The sequence below is a fragment of the Phyllobates terribilis genome, unplaced genomic scaffold, assembly GCF_046119375.1.
Source record: "Phyllobates terribilis strain yellow unplaced genomic scaffold, ASM4611937v1 Scaffold_1__5_contigs__length_1240528914, whole genome shotgun sequence".
NCBI classification, from domain to species: domain Eukaryota; kingdom Metazoa; phylum Chordata; class Amphibia; order Anura; family Dendrobatidae; genus Phyllobates; species Phyllobates terribilis.
The window spans coordinates 612,935,899-612,962,991 of NW_027362761.1; the positions used below are offsets into that span (position 1 = coordinate 612,935,899).

Here is a 27,093-nt window from a genome sequence, read left to right on the forward strand (position 1 = left end):
TGATTCCATGGTGCTGTACATGAGAAGAGGTTACATACCAGATACAGATATCACTTACAGTAAAGAGCTAACAATGATAGACGGGTACAGAGGGAAGAGGACCCTGCCCCTGCGGGCTTACATTCTACAGATACATTGTATATTATTATTATTTATATAGTTCCATTGATTCCATTGTGCTGTACATGAGAAGGGGTTACATACCAGATACAGATATCACTTACAGTAAAGAACTAACAATGATAGACGGGTACAGAGGGAGGAGGACCCTGCCCCTGGGGGCTTACATTCTACAGATACATTGTATATTATTATTATTTATATCGCACTATTGATTCCATGGTGCTGTACATGAGAAGGGGTTACATACCAGATACAGATATCACTTACAGTAAAGAACTAACAATGATAGACGAGTACAGAGGGAGGAGGACCCTGCCCCTGCGGGCTTACATTCTACAGATACATTGTATATTATTATTATTTATATAGCACCATTGATTCCATGGCGCTGTACATGAGAAGGGGTTACATACCAGATACAGATATCACTTACAGTAAAGAACTAACAATGATAGACGGGTACAGAGGGAGGAGGACCCTGCCCCTGCGGGCTTACATTCTACAGATACATTGTATATTATTATTATTTATATAGTTCCATTGATTCCATGGTGCTGTACATGAGAAGGGGTTACATACCAGATACAGATATCACTTACAGTAAAGAACTAACAATGATAGACGGGTACAGAGGGAGGAGGACCCTGCCCCTGGGGGCTTACATTCTACAGATACATTGTATATTATTAATATTTATATAGCTCCATTGATTCCATGATGCTGTACATGAGAAGGGGTTACATACCAGATTCAGATATCACTTACAGTAAACAAACTAACAATGATAGACGGGTACAGAGGGAGGAGGACCCTGCCCCTGGGGGCTTACATTCTACCGATACACTGTATATTATTATTATTTATATAGCGCCATTGATTCCATGGTGCTGTACATGACAAGGGGTTACATACCAGATACAGATATCACTTACAGTAAACTAACAATGATAGACGGGTACAGAGGGAGGAGGACCCTGCCCCTGCGGGCTTACATTCTACTGATACATTGTATATTGTTATTATTTATATAGCACCATTGATTCCACGGTGCTGTACATGAGATGGGGTTACATACCAGATACAGATATCACTTACAGTAAAGAACTAACAATGATAGACGTTTACAGAGGGAGGAGAACCTGCCCCTGGGGGCTTACATTCTACAGATACATTGTATGTTATTATTATTTATATAGCGCCATTGATTCCATGGTGCTGTACATCAGAAGGGGTTACATACCAGATACAGATATCACTTACAGTAAAGAACTAACAATGATAGACGGGTACAGAGGGAGGAGGACCCTGCCCCTGCGGTCTTACATTTTACAGATACATTGTATATTATTATTATTTATATAGCGCCATTGATTCCATGGTGCTGTACATGAGAAGGGGTTACATACCAGATACAGATATCACTTACAGTAAAGAACTAACAATGATAGACGAGTACAGAGGGAGGAGGACCCTGCCCCTGCGGGCTTACATTCTACAGATACATTGTATATTATTATTATTTATATAGCACCATTGATTCCATGGCGCTGTACATGAGAAGGGGTTACATGCAGGATACAGATATCACTTACAGTAAAGAACTAACAATGATAGACGGGTACAGAGGGAGGAGGACCCTGCCCCTGCAGGCTTACATTCTACAGATACATTGTATATTATTATTATTTATATAGCTCCATTGATTCCATGGCGCTGTACATGAGAAGAGGTTACATACCAGATACAGATATCACTTACAGTAAAGAACTAACAATGATAGACGGGTACAGAGGGAGGAGGACCCTGCCCCTGTAGGCTTACATTCTACAGATACATTGTATATTATTGTCAGGCAAAAGGTATTTTTGCCCGAGTTTTTAAAAATGAGAGATGTTTTAAAAAAGGAAAAAAAAACCCCACCCCCTATCTGTTTGTAAGTGAAGACACAGAACTCACTTTTGCTTTTCCCCAAACCAGGAATTTTTATGACCCGCCATAAAACCTCAGTCCAGGGCAAGCGCTAGTACAAACCGGAAAATCCCTCCAAAAAATCCCATTGTTTAATTGTACAAACGTTTTATGCCAATTTTAATCACGCACAGGTCTGACAGAAACATCGGAACCACGTTTTTTGAATGCTCACCTTTTTCCCATTACAATAGTATAACTTGCATAACTGAGGAATGACCGGGAACTGAGATAATGGATTCTGAGCTTCTGAGCGTCATAGAGGTTTCATATTTAATATCTATCTTCATGAATATTGGTGACGGTCAAGATGATGTCTCCCTCTTGGATGTGGGACCCCCCCACACCAAGATATGGAATCTGAAGGATCTGTTAGGTCTTCTGCAGCTGGGTGGGCTCGCAAAGCCGAGCCCCCCTTGTAAGGTAAATAAGGGGTGTTCCCCAGAGTTTTGGCTGCTTACTAAAAAGCAAATCGGCCATTTTCAGGTCATTCTTCTCAGGGACGTCGAACGCACGCACATCACGCGGCGTAAGAAGAATCACCTCTAATTTCCGGGGAGCCGTCCCTCCCCCAGAATCTGAGACCATCACCTTGTGAAGCAGGTTTTGCTATTACTTATCCCTTTTATTTTAATAACTGTTGATGCATACATGTAAATTGTCTCCTTTATAATATCTTGTATATATTTTGTAAACACTGCCCACCTTTTGGGAGTAAATCATTAATTATTTACCAGTTTCGTTCTTCTTGTCCTATGTCGAGCAAACACGTTCCTCACCCGCTAATTCACGTTACCTACCAGGTACCCGATCCACCTGTTAAGCGATCGGTGGTGGCAGTATACCAGTATTTATGTGATATTGTGGTTTGAGGGTGGCTGGTCGGAGGTATATATACGTTCCTGGAAGGAACTGGTGGTATATATACGTCCTGTCACATCACGTGCCGCAATAGTCGACATAAATGAGAGCAGCTGCACCCGTGCTTATCCTCTGTCAATACCGTGTTTGACCAGCAGGATAAGGGGGCGCCAGAGAGCTGCAAGGTCTGACCCAAGAGTGGGTGTTGTTTTCATGACAAATTGGTGGCAAGCGGTGGGATCATAGGACATTAGTGATCTGGTTTGAGCAATCATTCCTCTCACTAAAAACTTGCACAAAAGTTTTGAAGATCGAACTCAGTGTTTATTAGATCTGAGACAATACTGTATGTGTAGCAGTTACCCCTACCCTTCTTCGCTTTTTCTTTTCTATTTTTATTTTGGTGATCATGGTCGTAGTTGGGGAGTCCTGGTATCACCAGCAGAAAAAGGACACTCTTACTGGAATATGTATAACCAAAGGCATTGACCCCCACGGCAAAAGCAAAGAACAAATGATTTCTGAACTGTTACAAGGTGCTGCAGAGCCCGTCCGACAGCAGAGCCCTGATGAGGGGGCGGCCAGCCAGGGCCCGGATGGTGTTGCTGCCGGGGTCCAACCGGTGATTGCCAGCCATACCCGCAACCAGGGTAGTGTGGACCCCCACCTGCAGATGGCCTTGGAGGAGCTCGCCACAGACAATCATGATGGACGACTGGAGCTGATCCTGAAATTCCAGGAGCGGGCTGAGCGACAAGCTGACCGAGAGGCTGCTGAGCGACAAGCTGACCGACAACACCAGCTGGAGCTAGCCCGGATTCAGAAGGAGTCGCCCTCTACGCAGACCCGTGAGTCCAACAGTGCCAGCTGCTTTAAACCTCGTCCTGAGCACTTCCCTGTGATGGAAAAGGATGGGGACTTGGACACATTTCTGCGAGGCTTTGAAAAGGCTTGCAGGCAGTATCAGCTGCCCATGGACCAATGGGCAAGATATTTGACTCCAGGGCTCCGAGGAAAAGCTTTGGAGGTGTTTGCTTCCCTCCCTCGAGAGCAGGATGGAGACTATGAGGCCGTCAAGCAGGCCCTGATAAAAAAGTACCAGCTGACTCCGGAGGTTTACCGGAAAAAATTCAGAACCCTCCAGCGTGGACCACAGGACACCTACCGTGATGTGGTAGACGGGCTCAGAATCAACTTTGAGCAGTGGATCCAAGGACTGTCAGCGACCACCTTTGAGCAGCTAAAGGACCTGATGGTGAAAGACCAGTTCCTGCATCTGTGTCCGACTGAGGTACGGCAGTTCGTGATGGATCGGGAGCCACCTGATGCCAATAAAGCAGCGCAGATCGCAGACACCTACGAGGCCAACCGGAGACCAGAGGTGCGGAAGCCGGTCGTCGCCAGCTGGAAAGGGGGTAAGCCATCAACCACCATCCCTGCCCCTGCCAGCCGACCTTCCGGAGGCCTTTTTCCCGTTGCCAAGGCCCTGCCTGCATCCGATGCCCGCAGGTGTTATTCCTGCAACCAGACTGGTCATCTCAGCGCCACTTGCCCAGAGAAGCAGAGGAAGAACCCCCCATCCAAGGCCCCAGGGCCTAATGCTTCAGTTCTTTTGGTGGGTGGGCCGGTTGGGAGGGCCTGTGAAAACTTTCAGTCTGTCAGGGTGGGGGACACTCTCACTGTAGGCCTCAAGGACACTGGGGCCGAACGAACCCTCATCCGACCTGAACTGGTGTCCCCTGAAGCGCTTATTCCAGGAAAGACCCTGACTGTCACTGGGATTGGGGGCGTCCGATGCCCCTTGCCCATGGCCCGGGTTTTTATTGATTGGGGTGCGGGGAGTGGGGTGAAGGAAGTGGGAGTATCCAAAAACCTACCTGCAAATGTTTTGTTGGGAACTGATTTGGGGAGGATGTTTGCTTATTATGTCCCTGACACCCCTCCCCGATCTGATACGGTTGGTAAGGTTAATGCTAATAATGTGAATGTCAATGCTTTACATGATGATGGTGATGATGATGATGATGATGATGATGTTGTTGTATTGGAAGGTGCAGGAGAACTCAGCCATGTCACTCTGCGGGGTGATGTTGCTGAGGATCCCCTAGCAGGAGCAAATGTCAGTGCCAAGGGTAATGGGGAGAGGCACGAGGACCATGAAGCAGGTGGTGCTGTGCCAGTGACCAGTGTCACAACAGATGGAGACCTGGCTGATGGTAGCTGCCGCATACGTAGCACTGTGCCTGAGGTAATGGAGGATGATGGAGAAGTAGTTCTCATGGCCTCTCAGGCTAATGAGACGGTGTTATTCCCCGGGGAGACGGCCTATATAGCCGCTGTTACCCGCAGTCAGAGTGCCCAGAATGCAAGTAACGCCCTGCCTTCTGGACCCCCCTCGAACAGAGGAATAACTGAATCAGGTATGGACCCAGAGCCGGTCCCAGAGGGTCCCAGTGAGGACGTGGCCTTAACCTCACTTCTGGCTTCCTCCAGCCAGGAGTTTCAGGCAGCTCTGCACTCAGATGATAGTCTGGAGACGTTAAGGAGCCTCGCGGAGAAACCCACCTCCGAGTCGGATAAGGAGAGGGTATTCTGGGACCAAGGGAGGTTGTACCGGGAGACAGTTCCCTGTACACCCCAACAGGAGTGGCTGAGGGAAAGACAGCTGGTCGTCCCCTACCAATTCAGGGACGAGTTGTTGCGGATCGCCCATGAAATTCCACTCGCTGGACACTTGGGGTTTAGCAAAACCAAGGCCCGGCTGTCTCATCACTTTTATTGGCCCAAAATGAGGACAGATGTGGTGAACTACTGTCGCTCCTGTACCACGTGTCAAAGAGTGGGAAAGTCAGGGCCGGCCCCCAAAGCCCCCCTGATCTCTTTGCCAGTGATAGAGGAGCCTTTCCAGAGGATTGCTGTGGACATTGTGGGACCACTGGCCATACCCAGCAGCTCTGGAAAACGATTCATCCTTACCGTGGTAGACTATGCTACCCGGTATCCGGAGGCAGTAGCCCTGTCCTCAATTAGGGCGGATAAGGTGGCGGACGCCCTCTTGGCCATCTTTTCGCGAGTAGGATTTCCCAGGGAGATGCTTACCGACCAGGGGACTCAGTTCATGTCACGCTTAATGGAGGCCCTATGTAAGAAAATGCAGGTGCAGCATCTGGTATCGAGTGCGTATCACCCACAGACCAATGGTTTGTGTGAGCGATTCAACGGTACCCTCAAACAGATGTTAAAAATGCTGGTTGAGACCCAGGGTCGCGACTGGGAGCGTTACCTCCCACACCTGCTATTTGCTTACAGAGAGGTTCCACAGGCCTCGACGGGGTTCTCCCCCTTTGAGCTCCTGTATGGCAGGCGTGTCCGAGGACCCCTTGGGTTGATAAGGGAATTCTGGGAAGAAGAGCCGAGCTCCCCAGGAGTGTCCATCGTGGAGTATGTCATGCGCTTCCGTGACAAGATGCAGACCTTGACGCAGTTGGTGCATGACAACATGGCGCAAGCCCAGGCTGACCAGAAGCATTGGTACGACCAGAACGCCCGAGAACGGACCTACCAGGTGGGTCAGAAGGTGTGGGTGCTGGTCCCCGTACCAAAGGACAAGCTTCAGGCGGCCTGGGAAGGCCCGTACGTCATTCACCAACAGCTCAACCCGGTCACCTACGTGATCACCCTTGACCACGAGCGGGGTAGGCGGAAGGCGTTTCACGTTAATATGATGAAGGCTCATCAAGAACGTGGAACCTGCGTCCTACCGGTCTGCAACCTGCCCGAGGATGGGGAGGATGACCCCCTCTTGGACATGCTCGCCCAAGCAAAGGCCAGCGGGTCCCTAGAGGATGTAGAGCTAAGCGACTTGCTATCCGCAGACCAGAGGTCTCAGATGCAAGCAGTGCTGAAACCATTCCAAGCAGTGTTCACCAACCTGCCTGGCAGGACTGAAGTGGCGGTCCATGAAGTGGACACCGGGAATCATGCCCCACTCCGGCGGACAGCCTATCGAATCTCCGACGAGGTGCAGCATGTCATGCGCCAGGAGGTCGAGGAGATGCTGCAGTTGGGGGTGATTAAGCGGTCCAAGAGCGCGTGGGCCTCACCTGTAGTCCTGGTGCCTAAGAAGGACCGGACCACCCGGTTCTGTGTGGACTACAGGGGGCTCAACGCTATCACCGCCTCTGACGCACAACCAATGCCACGCATTGAGGAGCTGCTGGAGCGGTTAGCCAGCGCGAGCTATCTCTCCATTATGGATTTGAGTCGGGGATATTGGCAGATTCCCTTGAGCCCCGGGGCTCAGGAGAAGTCCGCCTTTATCACCCCCTTCGGATTGTATGAATCCACGGTCATGCCCTTCGGCATGAAAAATGCCCCTGCCACGTTCCAGCGAATGGTCAACCACCTGCTCCAGGGACTGGAGAGGTACGCAGTAGCGTACCTGGATGACATTGCCATCTTCAGTCCCACCTGGGAGGATCACCTCGAGCATCTGCAGCAGGTGCTCGGGCGCATTCACCAGGCGGGCTTGACCATCAAGCCGGGAAAGTGCCAGATGGGCATGAACGAGGTCCACTACCTGGGGCACCGGGTAGGTGGGGGTACTCTGAAGCCAGAGCCTGGGAAGGTGGACGCTATCGTGTCCTGGCCCACCCCCAGGACCAAGAAGCAGGTGCAGTCCTTCTTGGGCACCGCAGGGTACTATAGACGCTTTGTGCAGGACTATAGTAGCCTTGCGAAGCCCTTGACAGACCTCACCAGGAAGAGCCTACCCCATTCCGTCAAATGGACGGATGAATGCGAGGTGGCCTTTAGGGCTTTGAAGACTGCCCTGAGCAGCTCTCCTGTACTAAAGGCGGTCGACGGCACACGGCCACTCTTAGTACAGACCGACGCCAGTGAATTTGGCCTCGGTGCTGTACTCAGCCAGGTCGACTCGGGGAACCAAGAACACCCCGTGTTGTACCTAAGCCGGAAACTGCTGCCGAGGGAAGTGGCCTATTCCACCATAGAGAAGGAGTGCCTGGCCATTGTATGGGCCCTCAACCGCTTACAGCCTTACTTGTACGGGCGCCCCTTCACTGTCGTGACTGACCACAACCCCCTGAGTTGGCTGCACACCATGTCAGGTGCCAACGGAAGGTTGTTACGCTGGAGCCTCACCCTCCAGCAGTACGACTTTACTGTTCAACACCGCAAGGGCAGCGAGCATGGCAATGCCGATGGGTTGTCCCGGCGAGGGGAGCCTCCAGACATACGCTTGGAGGAGTACCAGAAGGTCCTACCTCCATAGCGCAGTCAAAAAGGGGGAGGTGTCAGGCAAAAGGTATTTTTGCCCGAGTTTTTAAAAATGAGAGATGTTTTAAAAAAGGAAAAAAAAACCCCACCCCCTATCTGTTTGTAAGTGAAGACACAGAACTCACTTTTGCTTTTCCCCAAACCAGGAATTTTTATGACCCGCCATAAAACCTCAGTCCAGGGCAAGCGCTAGTACAAACCGGAAAATCCCTCCAAAAAATCCCATTGTTTAATTGTACAAACGTTTTATGCCAATTTTAATCACGCACAGGTCTGACAGAAACATCGGAACCACGTTTTTTGAATGCTCACCTTTTTCCCATTACAATAGTATAACTTGCATAACTGAGGAATGACCGGGAACTGAGATAATGGATTCTGAGCTTCTGAGCGTCATAGAGGTTTCATATTTAATATCTATCTTCATGAATATTGGTGACGGTCAAGATGATGTCTCCCTCTTGGATGTGGGACCCCCCCACACCAAGATATGGAATCTGAAGGATCTGTTAGGTCTTCTGCAGCTGGGTGGGCTCGCAAAGCCGAGCCCCCCTTGTAAGGTAAATAAGGGGTGTTCCCCAGAGTTTTGGCTGCTTACTAAAAAGCAAATCGGCCATTTTCAGGTCATTCTTCTCAGGGACGTCGAACGCACGCACATCACGCGGCGTAAGAAGAATCACCTCTAATTTCCGGGGAGCCGTCCCTCCCCCAGAATCTGAGACCATCACCTTGTGAAGCAGGTTTTGCTATTACTTATCCCTTTTATTTTAATAACTGTTGATGCATACATGTAAATTGTCTCCTTTATAATATCTTGTATATATTTTGTAAACACTGCCCACCTTTTGGGAGTAAATCATTAATTATTTACCAGTTTCGTTCTTCTTGTCCTATGTCGAGCAAACACGTTCCTCACCCGCTAATTCACGTTACCTACCAGGTACCCGATCCACCTGTTAAGCGATCGGTGGTGGCAGTATACCAGTATTTATGTGATATTGTGGTTTGAGGGTGGCTGGTCGGAGGTATATATACGTTCCTGGAAGGAACTGGTGGTATATATACGTCCTGTCACATCACGTGCCGCAATAGTCGACATAAATGAGAGCAGCTGCACCCGTGCTTATCCTCTGTCAATACCGTGTTTGACCAGCAGGATAAGGGGGCGCCAGAGAGCTGCAAGGTCTGACCCAAGAGTGGGTGTTGTTTTCATGACAATTATTATTATTTATATAGCTCCATTGATTCCATGGCGCTGTACATGAGAAGAGGTTACATACCAGATACAGATATCACTTACAGTAAAGAACTAACAATGATAGACGGGTACAGTTGGAGGAGGACCCTGCCCCTGCGGGCTTACATTCTACAGATACATTGTATATTATTATTATTTATATAGCACCATTGATTCCATGGCACTGTACATGAGAAGGGGTAACATACCAGATACAGATATCACTTACAGTAAAGAACTAACAATGATAGACAGGTACAGAGGGAGGAGGACCCTGCCCCTGCGGGCTTACATTCTACAGATACATTGTATATTATTATTATTTATATAGCTCCATTGATTCCATGATGCTGTACATGAGAAGGGGTTACATACCAGATACAGATATCACTTACAGTAAACAAACTAACAATGATAGACGGGTACAGAGGGAGGAGGACCCTGCCCCGGGGGGCTTACATTCTACCGATACACTGTATATTATTATTATTTATATAGCGCCATTGATTCCATGGTGCTGTACATGAGAAGGGGTTACATACCAGATACAGATATCACTTACAGTAAAGAACTAACAATGATAGACGGGTACAGAGGGAGGAGGACCCTGCCCCTGCGGGCTTACATTTTACAGATACATTGTATATTATTATTATTTATATAGCACCATTGATGCCATGGTGCTGTACATGAGAAGGGGTTACATACCAGATACAGATATCACTTACAGTAACTAACAATGATAGACGGGTACAGAGGGAGGAGGACCCTGCCCCTGCGGGCTTACATTTTACAGATACATTGTATATTATTTTTATTTATATAGCACCATTGATGCCATGGTGCTGTACATGAGAAGGGGTTACATACCAGATACAGATATCACTTACAGTAACTAACAATGATAGACGGGTAAAGAGGGAGGAGGACCCTGCCCCTGCGGGCTTATATTCTACAGATACATTGTATATTATTATTATTTATATAGCACCATTGATTCCATGGCACTGTACATGAGAAGGGGTTACATACCAGATACAGATATCACTTACAGTAAAGATCTAACAATGATAGACAGGTACAGAGGGAGGAGGACCCTGCCCCTCCGGGCTTACATTCTACAGATACATTGTATATTATTATTATTTATATAGCTCCATTGATTCCATGATGCTGTACATGAGAAGGGGTTACATACCAGATACAGATATCACTTACAGTAAACAAACTAACAATGATAGACGGGTACAGAGGGAGGAGGACCCTGCCCCTGGGGGCTTACATTCTACCGATACACTGTATATTATTATTATTTATATAGCGCCATTGATTCCATGGTGCTGTACATGAGAAGGGGTTACATACCAGATACAGATATCACTTACAGTAAAGAACTAACAATGATAGACGGGTACAGAGGGAGGAGGACCCTGCCCCTGCGGGCTTACATTCTACAGATACATTGTATATTATTATTATTTATATAGCGCCATTGATTCCATGGCGCTGTACATGAGAAGGGGTTACATACCAGATACAGATATCACTTACAGTAAAGAACTAACAATGATAGACGGGTGCAGAGGGAGGAGGACCCTGCCCCTGCGGGCTTACATTCTACAGATACATTGTATATTATTATTATTTATATAGCGCCATTGATTCCATGGTGCTGTACATGAGAAGAGGTTACATACCAGATACAGATATCACTTACAGTAAAGAACTAACAATGATAGACGGGTACAGAGGGAGGAGGACCCTGCCCCTGGGGGCTTACATTCTACAGATACATTGTATATTATTATTATTTATATAGCGCCATTGATGCCATGGTGCTGTACAAGAGAAGAGGTTACATACCAGATACAGATATCACTTACAGTAAAGAGCTAGCAATGATAGACGGGTACAGAGGGAGGGGGACCCTGCCCCTGCAGGCTTACATTCTACAGATACATTGTATATTATTATTATTTATATAGCACCATTGATGCCATGGTGCTGTACAAGAGAAGAGGTTACATACCAGATACAGATATCACTTACAGTAAAGAGCTAACAATGATAGACGGGTACAGAGGGAGGAGGACCCTGCCCCTGCGGGCTTACATTCTACAGATACATTGTATATTATTATTATTTATATAGCGCCATTGATTCCATGGCGCTGTACATGAGAAGGGGTTACATACCAGATACAGATATCACTTACAGTAAAGAACTAACAATGATAGACGGGTGCAGAGGGAGGAGGACCCTGCCCCTGCGGGCTTACATTCTACAGATACATTGTATATTATTATTATTTATATAGCGCCATTGATTCCATGGTGCTGTACATGAGAAGAGGTTACATACCAGATACAGATATCACTTACAGTAAAGAACTAACAATGATAGACGGGTACAGAGGGAGGAGGACCCTGCCCCTGGGGGCTTACATTCTACAGATACATTGTATATTATTATTATTTATATAGCTCCATTGATTACATGGTGCTGTACATGAGAAGGGGTTACATACCAGATACAGATATCACTTACAGTAAAGAACTAACAATGATAGACGGGTACAGAGGGAGGAGGACCCTGCCGCTGCAGGCTTACATTCTACAGATACATTGTATATTATTATTATTTATATAGCTCCATTGATGCCATGGTGCTGTACATGAGAAGAGGTTACATACCAGATACAGATATCACTTACAATAAAGAACTAACAATGATAGACGGGTACAGAGGGAGGAGGACCCTGCCCCTGCGGGCTTACATTCTACAGATACATTGTATATTATTATTATTTATATAGCTCCATTGATGCCATGGTGCTGTACATGAGAAGGGGTTACATAACAGATACAGATATCACTTACAGTAAAGAACTAACAATGATAGATGGGTACAGAGGGAGGAGGACCCTGCCCCTGCGGGCTTACATTCTACAGATACATTGTATATTATTATTATTTATATAGCACCATTGATGCCATGGTGCTGTACAAGAGAAGAGGTTACATACCAGATACAGATATCACTTACAGTAAAGAACTAACAATGATAGACGGGTACAGAGGGAGGAGGACCCTGCCCCTGCGGGCTTACATTCTACAGATACATTGTATATTATTATTATTTATATAGCGCCATTGATTCCATAGTGCTGTACAAGAGAAGGGGTTACATACCAGATACAGATATCACTTACAGTAAAGAACTAACAATGATAGACGGGTACAGAGGGAGGAGGACCCTGCCCCTGCGGGCTTACATTCTACAGATACATTGTATATTATTATTATTTATATAGCTCCATTGATGCCATGGTGCTGTACATGAGAAGAGGTTACATACCAGATACAGATATCACTTACAGTAAAGAACTAACAATGATAGACGGGTACATAGGGAGGAGGACCCTGCCCCTGCGGGCTTACATTCTACAGATACATTGTATATTATTATTATTTATATAGCTCCATTGATGCCATGGTGCTGTACATGAGAAGGGGTTACATACCAGATACAGATATCACTTACAGTAAAGAACTAACAATGATAGACGGGTACAGAGGGAGGAGGACCCTGCCCCTGCGGGCTTACATTCTACAGATACATTGTATATTATTATTATTTATATAGCGCCATTGATTCTATGGTGCTGTACATGAGAAGGGGTTACATACCAGATACAGATATCACTTACAGTAAAGAACTAACAATGATAGACGGCTACAGAGGGAGGAGGACCCTGCCCCTGCGGGCTTACATTCTACAGATACATTGTATATTATTATTATTTATATAGCTCCATTGATTCCATGGTGCTGTACATGAGAAGGGGTTACATACCAGATACAGATATCACTTACAGTAAAGAACTAACAATGATAGACGGGTACAGAGGGAGGAGGACCCTGCCCCTGCGGGCTTACATTCTACAGATACATTGTATATTATTATTATTTATATAGCTCCATTGATTCCATGGTGCTGTACATGAGAAGAGGTTACATACCAGATACAGATATCACTTACAGTAAAGAACTAACAATGATAGACGGGTACAGAGGGAGGAGGACCCTGCCCCTGCGGGCTTACATTCTACAGATACATTGTATATTATTATTATTTATATAGCTCCATTGATGCCATGGTGCTGTACATGAGAAGGGGTTACATACCAGATACAGATATCACTTACAGTAAAGAACTAACAATTATAGACGGGTACAGAGGGAGGAGGACCCTGCCCCTGGGGGCTTACATTCTACAGATACATTGTATATTATTATTATTTATATAGCACCATTGATTCCATGATGCTGTACATGAGAAGGGGTTACATACCAGATACAGATATCACTTACAGTAAAGAACTAACAATGATAGACGGGTGCAGAGGGAGGAGGACCCTGCCCCTGCAGGCTTACATTCTACAGATACATTGTATATTATTATTATTTATATAGCTCCATTGATGCCATGGTGCTGTACATGAGAAGGGGTTACATACCAGATACAGATATCACTTACAGTAAAGAACTAACAATGATAGACGGGTACAGAGGGAGGAGGACCCTGCCCCTGCAGGCATACATTCTACAGATACATTGTATATTATTATTATTTATATAGCTGCATTGATGCCATGGGGCTGTACATGAGAAGGGGTTACATACCAGATACAGATATCACTTACAGTAAAGAACTAACAATGATAGACGGGTACAGAGGGAGGAGGAACCTGCCCCTGGGGGCTTACATTCTACAGATACATTGTATATTATTATTTATATAGCTCCATTGATTCCATGGTGCTGTACATGAGAAGAGGTTACATACCAGATACAGATATCACTTACAGTAAAGAACTAACAATGATAGACGGGTACAGAGGGAGGAGGACCCTGCCCCTGCGGGCTTACATTCTACAGATACATTGTATATTATTATTATTTATATAGAGCCATTGATTCCATGGTGCTGTACTTGAGAAGGGGTTACATACCAGATACAGATATCACTTACAGTAAAGAACTAACAATGATAGACGGGTACAGAGGGAGGAGGACCCTGCCCCTGGAGGCTTACATTCTACAGATACATTGTATATTATTATTATTTATATAGAGCCATTGATTCCATGGCGCTGTACATGAGAAGGGGTTACATACCAGATACAGATATCACTTACAGTAAAGAACTAACAATGATAGACGGGTACAGAGGGAGGAGGACCCTGCCCCTGCGGGCTTACATTCTACAGATACATTGTATATTATTATTATTTATATAGCTCCATTGATTCCATGGTGCTGTACATGAGAAGAGGTTACATACCAGATACAGATATCACTTACAGTAAAGAACTAACAATGATAGACGGGTACAGAGGGAGGAGGACCCTGCCCCTGCAGGCTTACATTCTACAGATACATTGTATATTATTATTATTTATATAGCGCCATTGATTCCATGGTGCTGTACATGAGAAGGGGTTACATACCAGATACAGATATCACTTACAGTAAAGAACTAACAATGATAGACGGGTACAGGGAAAGGAGGACCCTGCCCCTGGGGGCTTACATTCTACAGATACATTGTATATTATTATTATTTATATAGCGCCATTGATTCCATGGTGCTGTACATGAGAAGGGGGTTACATACCAGATACAGATATCACTTACAGTAAGGAAACTAACAATGATAGACGGGTACAGAGGGAGGAGGACCCTGCCCCTGGGGGCTTACATTCTACAGATACATTGTATATTATTATTATTTATATAGCACCATTGATTCCATGGTGCTGTACATGAGAAGAAGTTACATACCAGATACAGATATCACTTACAGTAAAGAACTAACAATGATAGATGGGTACAGAGGGAGTAGGACCCTGCCCCTGCGGGTTTACATTCTACAGATACATTGTATATTATTATTATTTATATAGCACCATTGATTCCATGGTGCTGTACATGAGAAGAGGTTACATACCAGATACAGATATCACTTACAGTAAGGAAACTAACAATGATAGACGGGTACAGAGGGAGGAGGACCCTGCCCCTGCGGGCTTACATTCTACAGATACATTGTATATTATTATTATTTATATAGCTCCATTGATTCCATGGTGCTGTACATGAGAAGAGGTTACATACCAGATACAGATATCACTTACAGTAAAGAACTAACAATGATAGATGGGTACAGAGGGAGGAGGACCCTGCCCCTGCGGGTTTACATTTTACAGATACATTGTATATTATTATTATTTATATAGCGCCATTGATTCCATGGCGCTGTACATGAGAAGGGGTTACATACCAGATACAGATATCACTTACAGTAAAGAACTAACAATGATAGACGGGTACAGAGGGAGGAGGACCCTGCCCCTGGGGCTTACATTCTACAGATACCTTGTATATTATTATTATTTATATAGCGCCATTGATGCCATGGTGCTGTACATGAGAAGAGGTTACATACCAGATACAGATATCACTTACAGTAACTAATAATGATAGACGGGTACAGAGGGAGGAGGACCCTGCCCCTGGGGGCTTACATTCTACAGATACATTGTATATTATTATTATTTATATAGAGCCATTGATTCCATGATGCTGTACATGAGAAGGGGTTATATACCAGATACAGATATCACTTACAGTAAAAAGCTAACAATGATAGACGGGTACAGAGGGAGGAGGACCCTGCCCCTGGAGGCTTACATTCTACAGATACATTGTATATTATTATTATTTATATAGCTCCATTGATTCCATGGTGCTGTACATGAGAAGGGGTTACATACCAGATACAGATATCACTTACAGTAAAGAACTAACAATGATAGACTGGTACAGAGGGAGGAGGACCCTGCCCCTGGAGGCTTACATTCTACAGATACATTGTATATTATTATTATTTATATAGCTCCATTGATTCCATGGTGCTGTACATGGGAAGGGGTTACATACCAGATACAGATATCACTTACAGTAAAGAACTAACAATGATAGACGGGTACAGAGGGAGGAGGACCCTGCCCCTGGGGGCTTACATTCTACAGATACATTGTATATTATTATTATTTATATAGCTCCATTGATGCCATGGCGCTGTACATGAGAAGGGGTTACATACCAGATACAGATATCACTTACAGTAAAGAACTAACAATGATAGACGGGTACAGAGGGAGGAGGACCCTGCCCCTGGGGGCTTACATTCTACCGATACATTGTATATTATTATTATTTATATAGCTCCATTGATTCCATGGTGCTGTACATGAGAAGGGGTTACATACCAGATACAGATATCACTTACAGTAAAGAACTAACAATGATAGACTGGTACAGAGGGAGGAGGACCCTGCCCTTACTGGCTTATAATCTACAAGTTAATCCGACTTGTGTGTGATGCGTCAGCGCTAAATAGTCTAAGTTGATGAAGTTAGAAAAGTATAGGCATAAATTTAAATTAATGTATTCCCCCCTTTTGAGTTGAAGCCCCTAAAAATTTCTGGTGCAAGCAATTACCTTCATAAGTCAAATGCTTAGTGACAGGACGTCCACCTGTGTGCAATATAAATGTCACATGTCTGTCAGTATATACACTCTTTTTCTGAAAGGCCACAGATGCTGCACCGCTATCCAAACAACACTTTGAAGACCAAGGAGATCTCCAAACAAGTCAGGGACAAAGTTGTTGAGAAGCACAAGTCAGGTTGGGTTATAAAAAAAATTAAAAATAAAATATCCCAATCTCTAATGATCCCCCCGGAGCACCATCAAATCCATTATCATCAAATGGAAAGAACCACAATGGTACCACAACAAACCTGTAAGAGAGGACCGCCCAGCAAAACTCTCAGGCCAGGCAAGGAGGGCATTAATCAGAGAGGCAGCACAGAGACCAAAGGTAACCCTGAAGGAGCTGCAGAGTTCCCAAGCAGAGACTGGAGTGTCTGTCGATACGATCATAATAAGTTAGACAGTCCATAGAGATGGCCTTTGTGGAAGAATGGGCAGAAAAAAGCCTTTACTTACACACAAAAATTGTAAGGCTCATTTTCAGTTTGCCAAAAGACGTGGGAGACTTCCCAAATGTATAGGGGAAAGTGCGGTGGTCAGATGAGACCAAAATTGAACTTTTTGGCCACCAAGGTAAATGCTGTGTTTGGCGCCAAACTAACACAGCTCATCACCCCAAGAACACCATCCCCATAGTGACACGTGGTGGCAGCACCTTGCTGTGGGGATGGTTTTTTGGCAGCAGGGACAGGGCAAACGGACTGAGTCGAGGGGAAGATAGATGGTGCGAGATACAGAGATATTCTTGGGCAAAACTTGTTTGTCTGTCAGTGATTTAAAACTGGGGCAGAGGTTCACCTTCTAACAAGACAATGACCCAAAGCAAACTGCTAAAGCAACACTCGAGTGGTTTAAGGGGAAACGTGTAAATGTTCTGGAGGGGCCGAGTCACAGACCAGACCTTAATCTAATGGAGAATCTGTGGTCAGACTTGAAGATTGCTGTTCAACAGAGGCAACCATCTAACTCGGAGGAACTGAAACAGTTTTGGCTTGAGGAATTGGCAAAAATCCCAGAGGAAAGCTCATAGAGACTTATACAAAGCGACTTGCAGCTGTAATTGCCGCAAAAGGAGGCTTAGGGGGGTGAATAATTATGTTCACTGAAGTTATTTTGTCCTATTTGTTGTTTGCTTCACAATAAGAAAAAAAACAAATGTTCACAGTTGTAGGCATATTCTTTACATGAAGTGATGCAAAGCCTCAAAAAAAACAGTGAAATTTCAGGTTGTGAGGTACCAAAACATGAAAAATGCCAAGGGGGTGAATACTTTTGCAAGCCACTGTACTCCCTTAATGTGCCCTCAGTGCTATTTCAGTCTTCAAATAATTCCTATCATGCCTTTAGGCAAGCTGTGGACATGACTGTGGTGCCTGGAGCTTGGTGCCTGGATGTAGGGCCAGCTTTCTGACTAGTCAATATAATATACATACGGTACTGAAATATTAAAACTCCCTTTTTAATTGCACGAACACTTTTCTACACTAAGGATATGATAGAAATCTTGCTACGAGAGTGAAATGGCACTGGTGGTAGATTAAGGGGGTAAATCCTGATGACAGATTTCCTTTTTGAACTGTTTTTTTTTTTTTTGGCTAATCTCTGCCACCCCTGACTTGTGCCAATGTCACCAGTTTATAAGTGTTATTCACTTTACCCATCACTATGCTAATGTGATGGCATGTAGTTGTCTTCCTTATTACCGCTACTTTCACTGACGAGGGTCTTCACTGTGAACTTCATAAAATAAATTTAGAAATCCCTTTTGTGTAGTAGAAAAAAATCACATCTAATCTATCTTTCATCCCAATAGGAAATCCTTGTGAGAATAACGGTTTATCACTAAATTGTAAAAAAGAAGATATCTGGGAGCACTCTAATGGAGAAAACCTCATCACCCTTCCTGCACCTTCTGGACTTCACAGCACTTCACTTTCTTATAATCCTTTTAATCATGAGGAACCCTCTCCTGAGCAATCTCTCATTGTTACCACAATTCCAGGTGACACAGTGGATACAAGATTTCCATATGACAACCAATTTACTAAAAGCTCAGATTTTGTAACACAAAGAAAGCACAAAGGAGAAAAGCCATACTCCTGTTCAGAATGTGGGAAATGCTTTACAATTCAATCAAAATTTGTTATACATGAGAGAATTCACACAGGAGAGAAGCCATTTTCATGTTCGGAATGTGGGAAGTCCTTCAAAGATAAAGGGAGTCTTATTAGACATCAGAGAATTCATACAGGAGAGAATCCATATTCATGTTCAGAATGTGGGAAATGTTTTAGAAATAAATCTAGTCTTGCTACACATGAGAGACTTCACACTGGGGAGAAGCCGTATTCATGTTCACTATGTGGGAAATGTTTTATACAAAAAGCAAATTTTGTTTTACATCAGAGAAGTCACACAGGAGAGAGGCCGTATTTATGTCCAGAATGTGGAAAGTCCTTCACAGATAAAGGGAGTCTTACTAAACATCAGAGAATTCATACAGGAGAGAAGCCATATTCATGTTCAGAATGTGAGAAATGTTTTGAAAATAAATCAGATCTTGATATACATCAAAGAATTCACACAGGGGAGAAACCATTTTCATGTTTACAATGTGGAAGGTGCTTTGCTAATAAATCACAACTTTGTAAACATCAGAGAATCCACACAGGAGAGAAGCCGTATTCATGTTCACAATGTGGGAAGTCCTTCACAGTTAATGGGAATCTTATTCGACATCAGAGAATTCATACAGGTGAGAATCCATATTCATGTTCAGAATGTGGTATATGTTTTAGAAATAAATCACATCTTGTTAGACATCAAAGAATTCACACAGGGGAGAAACCATTTTCATGTTTACTATGTGAGAAATGCTTTACAGATGAATCTCAACTTCGTAAACATCAGAGAATTCACACAGGAGAGAAGCCGTATTCATGTTCACACTGTGAGAAGTGTTTTACAGATAAATCAAGTCTTGTGAGACACGAGAGAATTCACACAGGAGAGAAGCCGTATTCATGTCCAGAATGTGGGAAATGTTTTATATATAAATCAAGTCTTGCGGCACATGAGAGAATTCACACTGGAGTGACGCGTTATTCATGTTCACTGTGTGGGAAATCTTTTGTAAATAAGTCAAATCTTGTTATACATGAGAGAAGTCATACAGAAAGGAAATTGTAATTACGTTCACTGTGTTTTATAAATTTTAATAAAGAGTGCTTAGCATAAATGCGTAAACTCGCTTTGATAAGTAAAATTTTAATTAATATCTCACTGACCACGAACAATTTCCATAATTTTGCTAACAGTAAGTTTCATAGAACATTTTTTAAACCAATAACATAAAAGTAAGGTTAATAACATAACTTTCAATACAAAATCTTCAGTTTTACCCAAATTAGTTGTAAAAATTAGTATACCCCACATCAAAAACTATTACATCTAATATTTTCTATGTCCTCCATGATTTTTAAAGGACAGCACCAAGTCTTCTAGGTATGGAATAAACAAGTTGGTGACATAATGCAACATCTATCTTATTTCAAGTATGAGCTCTTAGAGCCTGGATGCTGGATGGAGTGATGACTACTTGTCTCTTCAGAATTCCCCATAAGTGTTTGGTTGGGTTTAGATCAAGAATGAAGTGTATGCCATCTATGATGTGTATATTATGTATAATTACTAGAGATGAGCGAACCTTTCAAGGTTTGATTCGGTTCTGATCTGCGAACTTCCCGATGTTCATTTAACAGTTCGTTGAATGTATCTGAACCCCCATTGAATTCAATGGGAGGCAAAACCAAATGCATAGACAGCACCTTCAGGGGGGTGGGGCAAAAGCTGCCAAAACAGCTCAAATTAGGGGCAGACACCAGGAAAAGTTTCATCAATTGACCCACAGTCAAAATTTTATAATGGCATAGCAGAAGTCAGCCATGGGCCATGCATGAGGTATCAGGGTCTGGACCAGTATTTACAGCTTTGACTTTAACTTCAAATTAAGACGAGGTGGCTGAGGGACCAGTGTAGGTCTGCTGTGCTAGAAGCCTTGATACTGTTACGCGTTTGGGTGGTGGAACCTCTGTGCTAAGGTGCAAGGAGGGACCCAGAGGGGCGTAACTAAGTATCAACCCTAAGCGACCTTGGTCGGACGGCAGAAAACGACACCGTGACCAGGGAGGATCCGGGCTGAGGGACCAGGTGCTACTCTGGGGACGACCTTGTAGGAGAGCAGGTGGCTCCCACGGGTCAGATGGCTGGGACTGACCAGTATGACGGATGGACACGGCAAGCAAGCAGAAGTCTCTGGTAGCTGACAGGTGGTCACGGTACGTGACAGCAGAGCAGGTAGTAGTCTCTAGGTTTACCAGGCAGGTGGTCACAGCAAGTGACGGCAGAGCCTCCAGGCAGGCTGGCAGGAAACAGGCGGACGCTCCCAGGTAAGCGGGCAGACCGACAAGGCTGGTAACAGGTGGGTGCTCCCAGGTGAGCGGGCTGATGGACACAGCAGGTAACAGGCGGGTGCTCCCAGGTGAGCGGTATGACAGACACAGCAGGTAACAGGTGAGCGCTCCCAGGTGAGCGGGCTGACGGACTCTGCAGGTAACAGACGGATGCTCCCAGGTGAGCGGACAGACAGACAGGGCAGGTAACAGGCGGATGCTCCCAGGTGAGCGGACTGGCAGACAGGGCAGGTAACACGCAGGTAACAGGTGAGCGCTCCAGGTGAGCAGGCTCGGCAGGTAACAGGCAGATAACAGGCAGGACGAGGAGTCAGGCTAGCAGCAGGACCTGAGGGCTGAAGCAGAGATCAGAAACTGTGCAACAACTTTGCTCGGGCACCTCCCATTTTGGAGGAGGTGCCCTATATATGGGAGGACCCTCGGCTATTGGCCGGGGACTCCTTAGGACGGCGCGCGCGGCCCCTTTAAGAGGGGGTGAGCGCGCGCGCCCTAAGCACAGTGCCCGGGGGACTGCGCGCGCCGACAGCAGGCTGGGAAGGAGAGCGAGGAGGTGAGAGGGACAGCGTCTCTGCCTGGAAGAAGGCAGAGACGCCGATGCTACAGATACCACATGCAGCTCAAGCTGCTTTTCTGCTCAGCTACACTCAGGTGGCACAAATATCAGTTTTGTAGACTACTATTGCTAGAAAAATTTAAGGATAGTATCACAAGTAGTTGACTGAAAGTAAGTGCTGGCCTGCTGGTCTGGGAGCCCTACTGCTACAGGCAACACACATGAAGGAGACCCAAGTTGGAGTGCAAACATTTTCAAAAATTAGAGACAGACACCACTAACGTGGCATCAGTTTCACCAGAGTAGAAATAGTATAATGGGGCATTGACAATGTCACACCTTCCACTACAAGCAACCCACCAGATGGAGACCCAACTAGGAGTATTCACATTTCAAAAAATGATTGATAACATCAGCAGCAGGCACAGAAGCCACAACAAAGATGTCACAGACTGCAATAATGAGAGATCAATGCAGCACACTAAAAACTACATTATCGCCTAGTCTGCAGAGTCTGCGATTGGGGTGTAAAAGTCCTTGGAAATCCATGACTTGTTCATCTTGATGAAAGTTAGGCAGTCTACACTTTCAGGGGACAGCCGGATGCGATTATCCATCAGGACACCACCAGCAGCGCTGAAGACACGTTTTCAGAGAACGCTCGCTGCCGGGCATGATAAAACCTCCAAAGTGTGACAGGCGAGCTCAAGCCGCTCTTCCATTTTTGAAGACCAAAATTCAAAAGGTCAACACCCTCCCTGACGGCACTGATATTGAGCTTGAGAAACTGATATTGAGCTCGAGATACTCCTGCACTATCCTCTCCAGTAGTTCACTACGCGTCAGACTTGTATTCTGTTTTGCTGGTGAACAGACTGGTCTAAAAATGTGTGAAACAACTCACAGAAATTGCTTCTGCCACTTACACTGCTGCTACTGCTAATGTTTTTGCGTTGATGACTCGACGTTCCCGGGCTTGGAAGTCTACAGCTGCGATGCACATTGTGTGCCTCACTGCTGTCTTGGGGAAAACCACTCTTAAGGTTGCCTACAAGCGTGTTTCTATACTCCAGCATGCGCTCGTTCCTCTCCGGGGGGCAGGGGGAGCATCTGGCAAAATTTACTCTTGTACCGTAGATCTAACAGAGTGGCAACACAGTAGTGAGCACTATTTCGAATCCTAACAATACAGGCATCATGTTGCAGCAAGAAGGCGCTCATATGTCGGGTTCTTCCATGAGGTCCAAGTCCATGGTGTGTTGGTGGTGGGGTAACACTGAAGATTGCTTCCTCTGTCTCCTCCCGCCAACCACGTACAGCAGAGAGGGAATCATTATCCTCTTTATCTCCTGACTGTTGCGCACCCATCACCTCTTCATCCTCGACCTCCTCCATTTGTTCCTCGGCTCTTGCACCTTCACTAAGTTTGTCTGGTACCATGAGCCCCCCCCCATTGCTGTAATCTACCCTCCTTTGGCACCCGCCTGTGCAATGACAGTCTGGAACTTAGAGATATTGTTATCCCTTCCACATCCTCCTCTGCTTTCTTCTCTTCCTCTGGGACCACCACCTCCTCCCGCACACTATTCAAAGTGTTCTCCTGCATGTAAATGACCGGAATAGTGATGCTGATGATGGCTAACCATGATGGCTCCGCAAACGTGATTTGCATTACATCCATACTGCGTTGGCCCAGGCTATGCAGAATGAGATACTGCGCCAGAGCTCGTCACTGCTGTCACAGTCGCTGCAACATGTGCAAAGTGGAATTTCACTGTGTTGGCACATTACATATCAACCGGTAGGGCTAATGACCTCTGTAGCGATGCAAGTCGATGACTCGCAGGGTGCGAACTGTGGAAGTGAGCACACTGCGATCTTGCTTTCTGCAGCAGAGCATACAGGCCGGGATAGTGGTGGAGAAATTGCTGTACCATCTGGTTGAGGATGTGAGCCATGCAAGGCACATTTGTCAGGTTGCCCCAGCGTAGGGCCGCTACCAGGTTTACATTGTTTTCACACATGGCCTTCCCTGGCTCCAGGTTCAGTGGAGATAGCCATTGCTCAAACTCGGCCTGGATAGCTGTCCACAACTCTGAGCTGTGTGACTGCAATCTCCAAGGCATATTAATTTTAACACTGCCTGATTGCAGTGAGCCCTGACTGCATAGTAAGGAGGTAGGAGTGATTCTCCCTGCATTGTTGGAATGCTTGTCTCATTAAGGTAGAGGTTGAGGGTGCAGGTAGAGGCCCTAGAGGAGATGGAGGAGGCAGAAGCAGTGGAGTAAGTGTTTGATACAGAGGTTTGTCCCGCAAGCCTTGGTGATTCCAAGACTTGTGGAGCAGCCACTTCCCCGGCTGCCCCTACAGCCACCAGAGTCACCCAATGCCCAGTCAGCGAGATGTAACGCCCTTGGCCATGCTTGCTCGTCCAGATGTCTGTGGTAAAATGCACCATGGCAGACATAGATTTTTTTTTAAGGAATGGGGTCATGATGTCTAGGACATGCTGGTGTAATGCGAGCACAGCTTTCTTAGAGAAGTAATGGCGACTGGGCAACTGGTACTGGGAGACTGCGATGGCCATCGGCTTTCGGAATCCATATCATCCAGACGGAAAGGCAGCGTTTCCGTAGCCAACATATTGGAGATGGTTGAGATCAAGCTCTTAGCTTTGGCATGTGTAGGAGGAAACAATCTTTTATGTGACCACAACCGCCGGACCAAGGGCTGGCTGCTGTGCTCAGATAGGGTGAACAAGACAAACTGCTGGACTGTGAGTAAGGTGCAGGCGGAGATGTTATGGTGGATTGAGAAAGATGTGGTATGCTTGGTAAAACAAAAACAGCAGGCATGTCCACTTTCGTAACAGCTGATGGGCTCTCACTCACCTCGACTGCAGCGCGTAAACAAGTGGAGGTTCTGCGGCCGGAGACCTGTGTGAAAACACTTGCCACGGTGATGGAGGAGGAAGAAGCAGCAGATGCGGTTGATGGGGAGGCTGGTGGTTGGCGAGGCTCACTAGTCCGCATTTTAGAGCAGTGATGATCGCATATGTGCCGGTTCATGCATGTAGTAGTCAAACTATTGCAGTTTTTGCCTCTATTGAGTAATTTTTTACAAAGTTGGCAGATAACGTGAGTTGGGTTATCCTTTGCAGTCTCAAAAAAGGCCCAGGCTAGGCAACCCTTGCCACCCCTGAAAACTGCAGACCACGACCGGTGCTGGCAACAACCACAGTTGTGGCTGAGGATGCAGTGCTTGTCGTGGTTGCATCACTCGGTGTCTGTGCGGGAGCCGCAACGTAACCTCCTCGTCATCCTCATCCTCCTCTGCTGAGCTACTCAGCTGCGTGCCTCAGGGTTCACGCCAAGTGAGATTCACAGTCTCATTGTCATCCTCTCTGTTCTTCCACTCCTTGCCCTGAGAGTTACCCTCCTCCTCTTCCTGACAGCACAGTACAGTCCGCGTGCGCCTCAGGTATCGGAGTCTCATCAGGATCACCTCCACCCCAGGTGTTAACGTCTGGTGACGAGGGTCTGGATTCTGCTCGGACCTTACTTGGTCCAGCCCCTGATCCAACAGAAAAAAATTTTGGGCATCGGTGCAGATGCTTTCCTCCTCTTGACTCTGTGAATGTTTAGAGTACACTTCTGATGCCAATGGCATAGAATGTGAGAACAGCTCTGCAGACTCGTCCATCCGTGGTTTCCCACAGACATTAGGGTGGTTGGAGAGTTGTGACCTGGGGGGAAACAAGGGTAATTGGGGTACCACCTGTGAGGACTATACTGTGTGTGATGTTGAGGTGGAGGAAAAGGAGAAGAGACCATTTGATGCAGCGCTTGCCATCCACTGGAACACATGTTCTTTCTAGCCCTCATCTACAAGGTGTACCACTGTGCGGCTACCAAAGAAAGTGAGTGGAGTAGCCCGTTCAGTAACAGAAGTTGTCAGTTGTCTTTGGATAGGACAAGATGGTGTTGGTTCACTAGAGCTTTCAATAACATTACCACCTCCCCTACGTACACCTTGAACACCAAGCCTATTCCCCCTTCCACCACAACCTCGCCTTTTCCCACTCATGTTGGATGTACCCTTCCCCTCTTTTTACCAGCTGTTTCACAACCCTAGTCCCAGACCTGTCAGTCACATGTCACTAAATTACCAATCCGTATTTATTTGCTGAGATAGTGTGTCTGTAGCACGCTAGTAGCACAAAGAATTTAGATTTTCAAATGTGGACTCCTGGCTGAAGCAACTTGAAGCACAAAATTTTAAATTTAGATTTTCAAATGTGGCCAAAAATATTACCAGCACAAAATATTTCTATGCACAAATGTGGCCTTGTTTCAGGACCACGCTATTAGCACAAAGAATTTAGATTTTCAAATCATCATCAAACACGTCCCCCCACTCATACAGCACCACTATCCTAGCTAAAGTCCTAAAAACAGCATTAGTGGAAACTTGATCATTTATCGCACTTCGGCCAAATTTTGCCAATTTTGAGTAAAAACACTCGGGGTTCCATATACGAATCCAAATGTACAATGTTCATGCCGACTTTGAGATTGGTGAATATTTTCCAAACAAGTTCGCTCATCTCTAATAATTGCTATAAAAGAGAAATGAAAAAAATGCAATTCAATAAACGGGTGCAAGGTCTAGATCCACGCCAGCTACTGAAAAGGTCTTAAACACTGTCAGCATCACTGTCAGACCCTGCTCCTTTGGACCATGCTGCTGGCATCTGTACCCTTTTCACTAGCTCTCAAAGAGGAATTAAAAGAAGACTGTGACAACAAACCAATAAAGCATCACTAAGTATCTTGCTCCAAGACATGGACTCTAAAGATCATCGTGGTTAGATATTAACCCATAGTCCAGTATACTCTAATACTAAGATGTGGACATCAGGCTTACAAGTGGTTACCCAACAATTTCACTTGGGTTGCC

At 45.5% G+C, this 27,093-nt stretch overlaps 3 protein-coding genes across 4 annotated transcripts in view; all 3 read left to right on the top strand.

The window, feature by feature from the left end:
* Positions 1 to 20,363, top strand: part of LOC141272485 (uncharacterized) — a 66,762-nt gene extending 46,399 nt beyond the window's left edge. Inside the window, exon 3 of one of the 2 annotated variants that reach the window (XM_073683265.1) lies at positions 18,923 to 20,362. In XM_073683265.1, the coding sequence (XP_073539366.1) occupies positions 18,923 to 20,298 (1,376 nt within the window). In that variant the 3' untranslated portion in view covers positions 20,299 to 20,362. Of the gene's footprint in view, positions 1 to 18,922 lie in introns of both variants that reach the window. The other variant, XM_073683274.1, reaches the window with a different exon arrangement.
* Positions 1 to 27,093, top strand: part of LOC141272556 (uncharacterized) — a 639,831-nt gene that overhangs the window by 529,734 nt on the left and 83,004 nt on the right. The window lies entirely within an intron of this gene.
* LOC141272500 (uncharacterized) overlaps positions 1 to 27,093 on the top strand; it is a 312,347-nt gene that overhangs the window by 130,782 nt on the left and 154,472 nt on the right. The gene's annotated exons all lie outside the window — the stretch shown is intronic.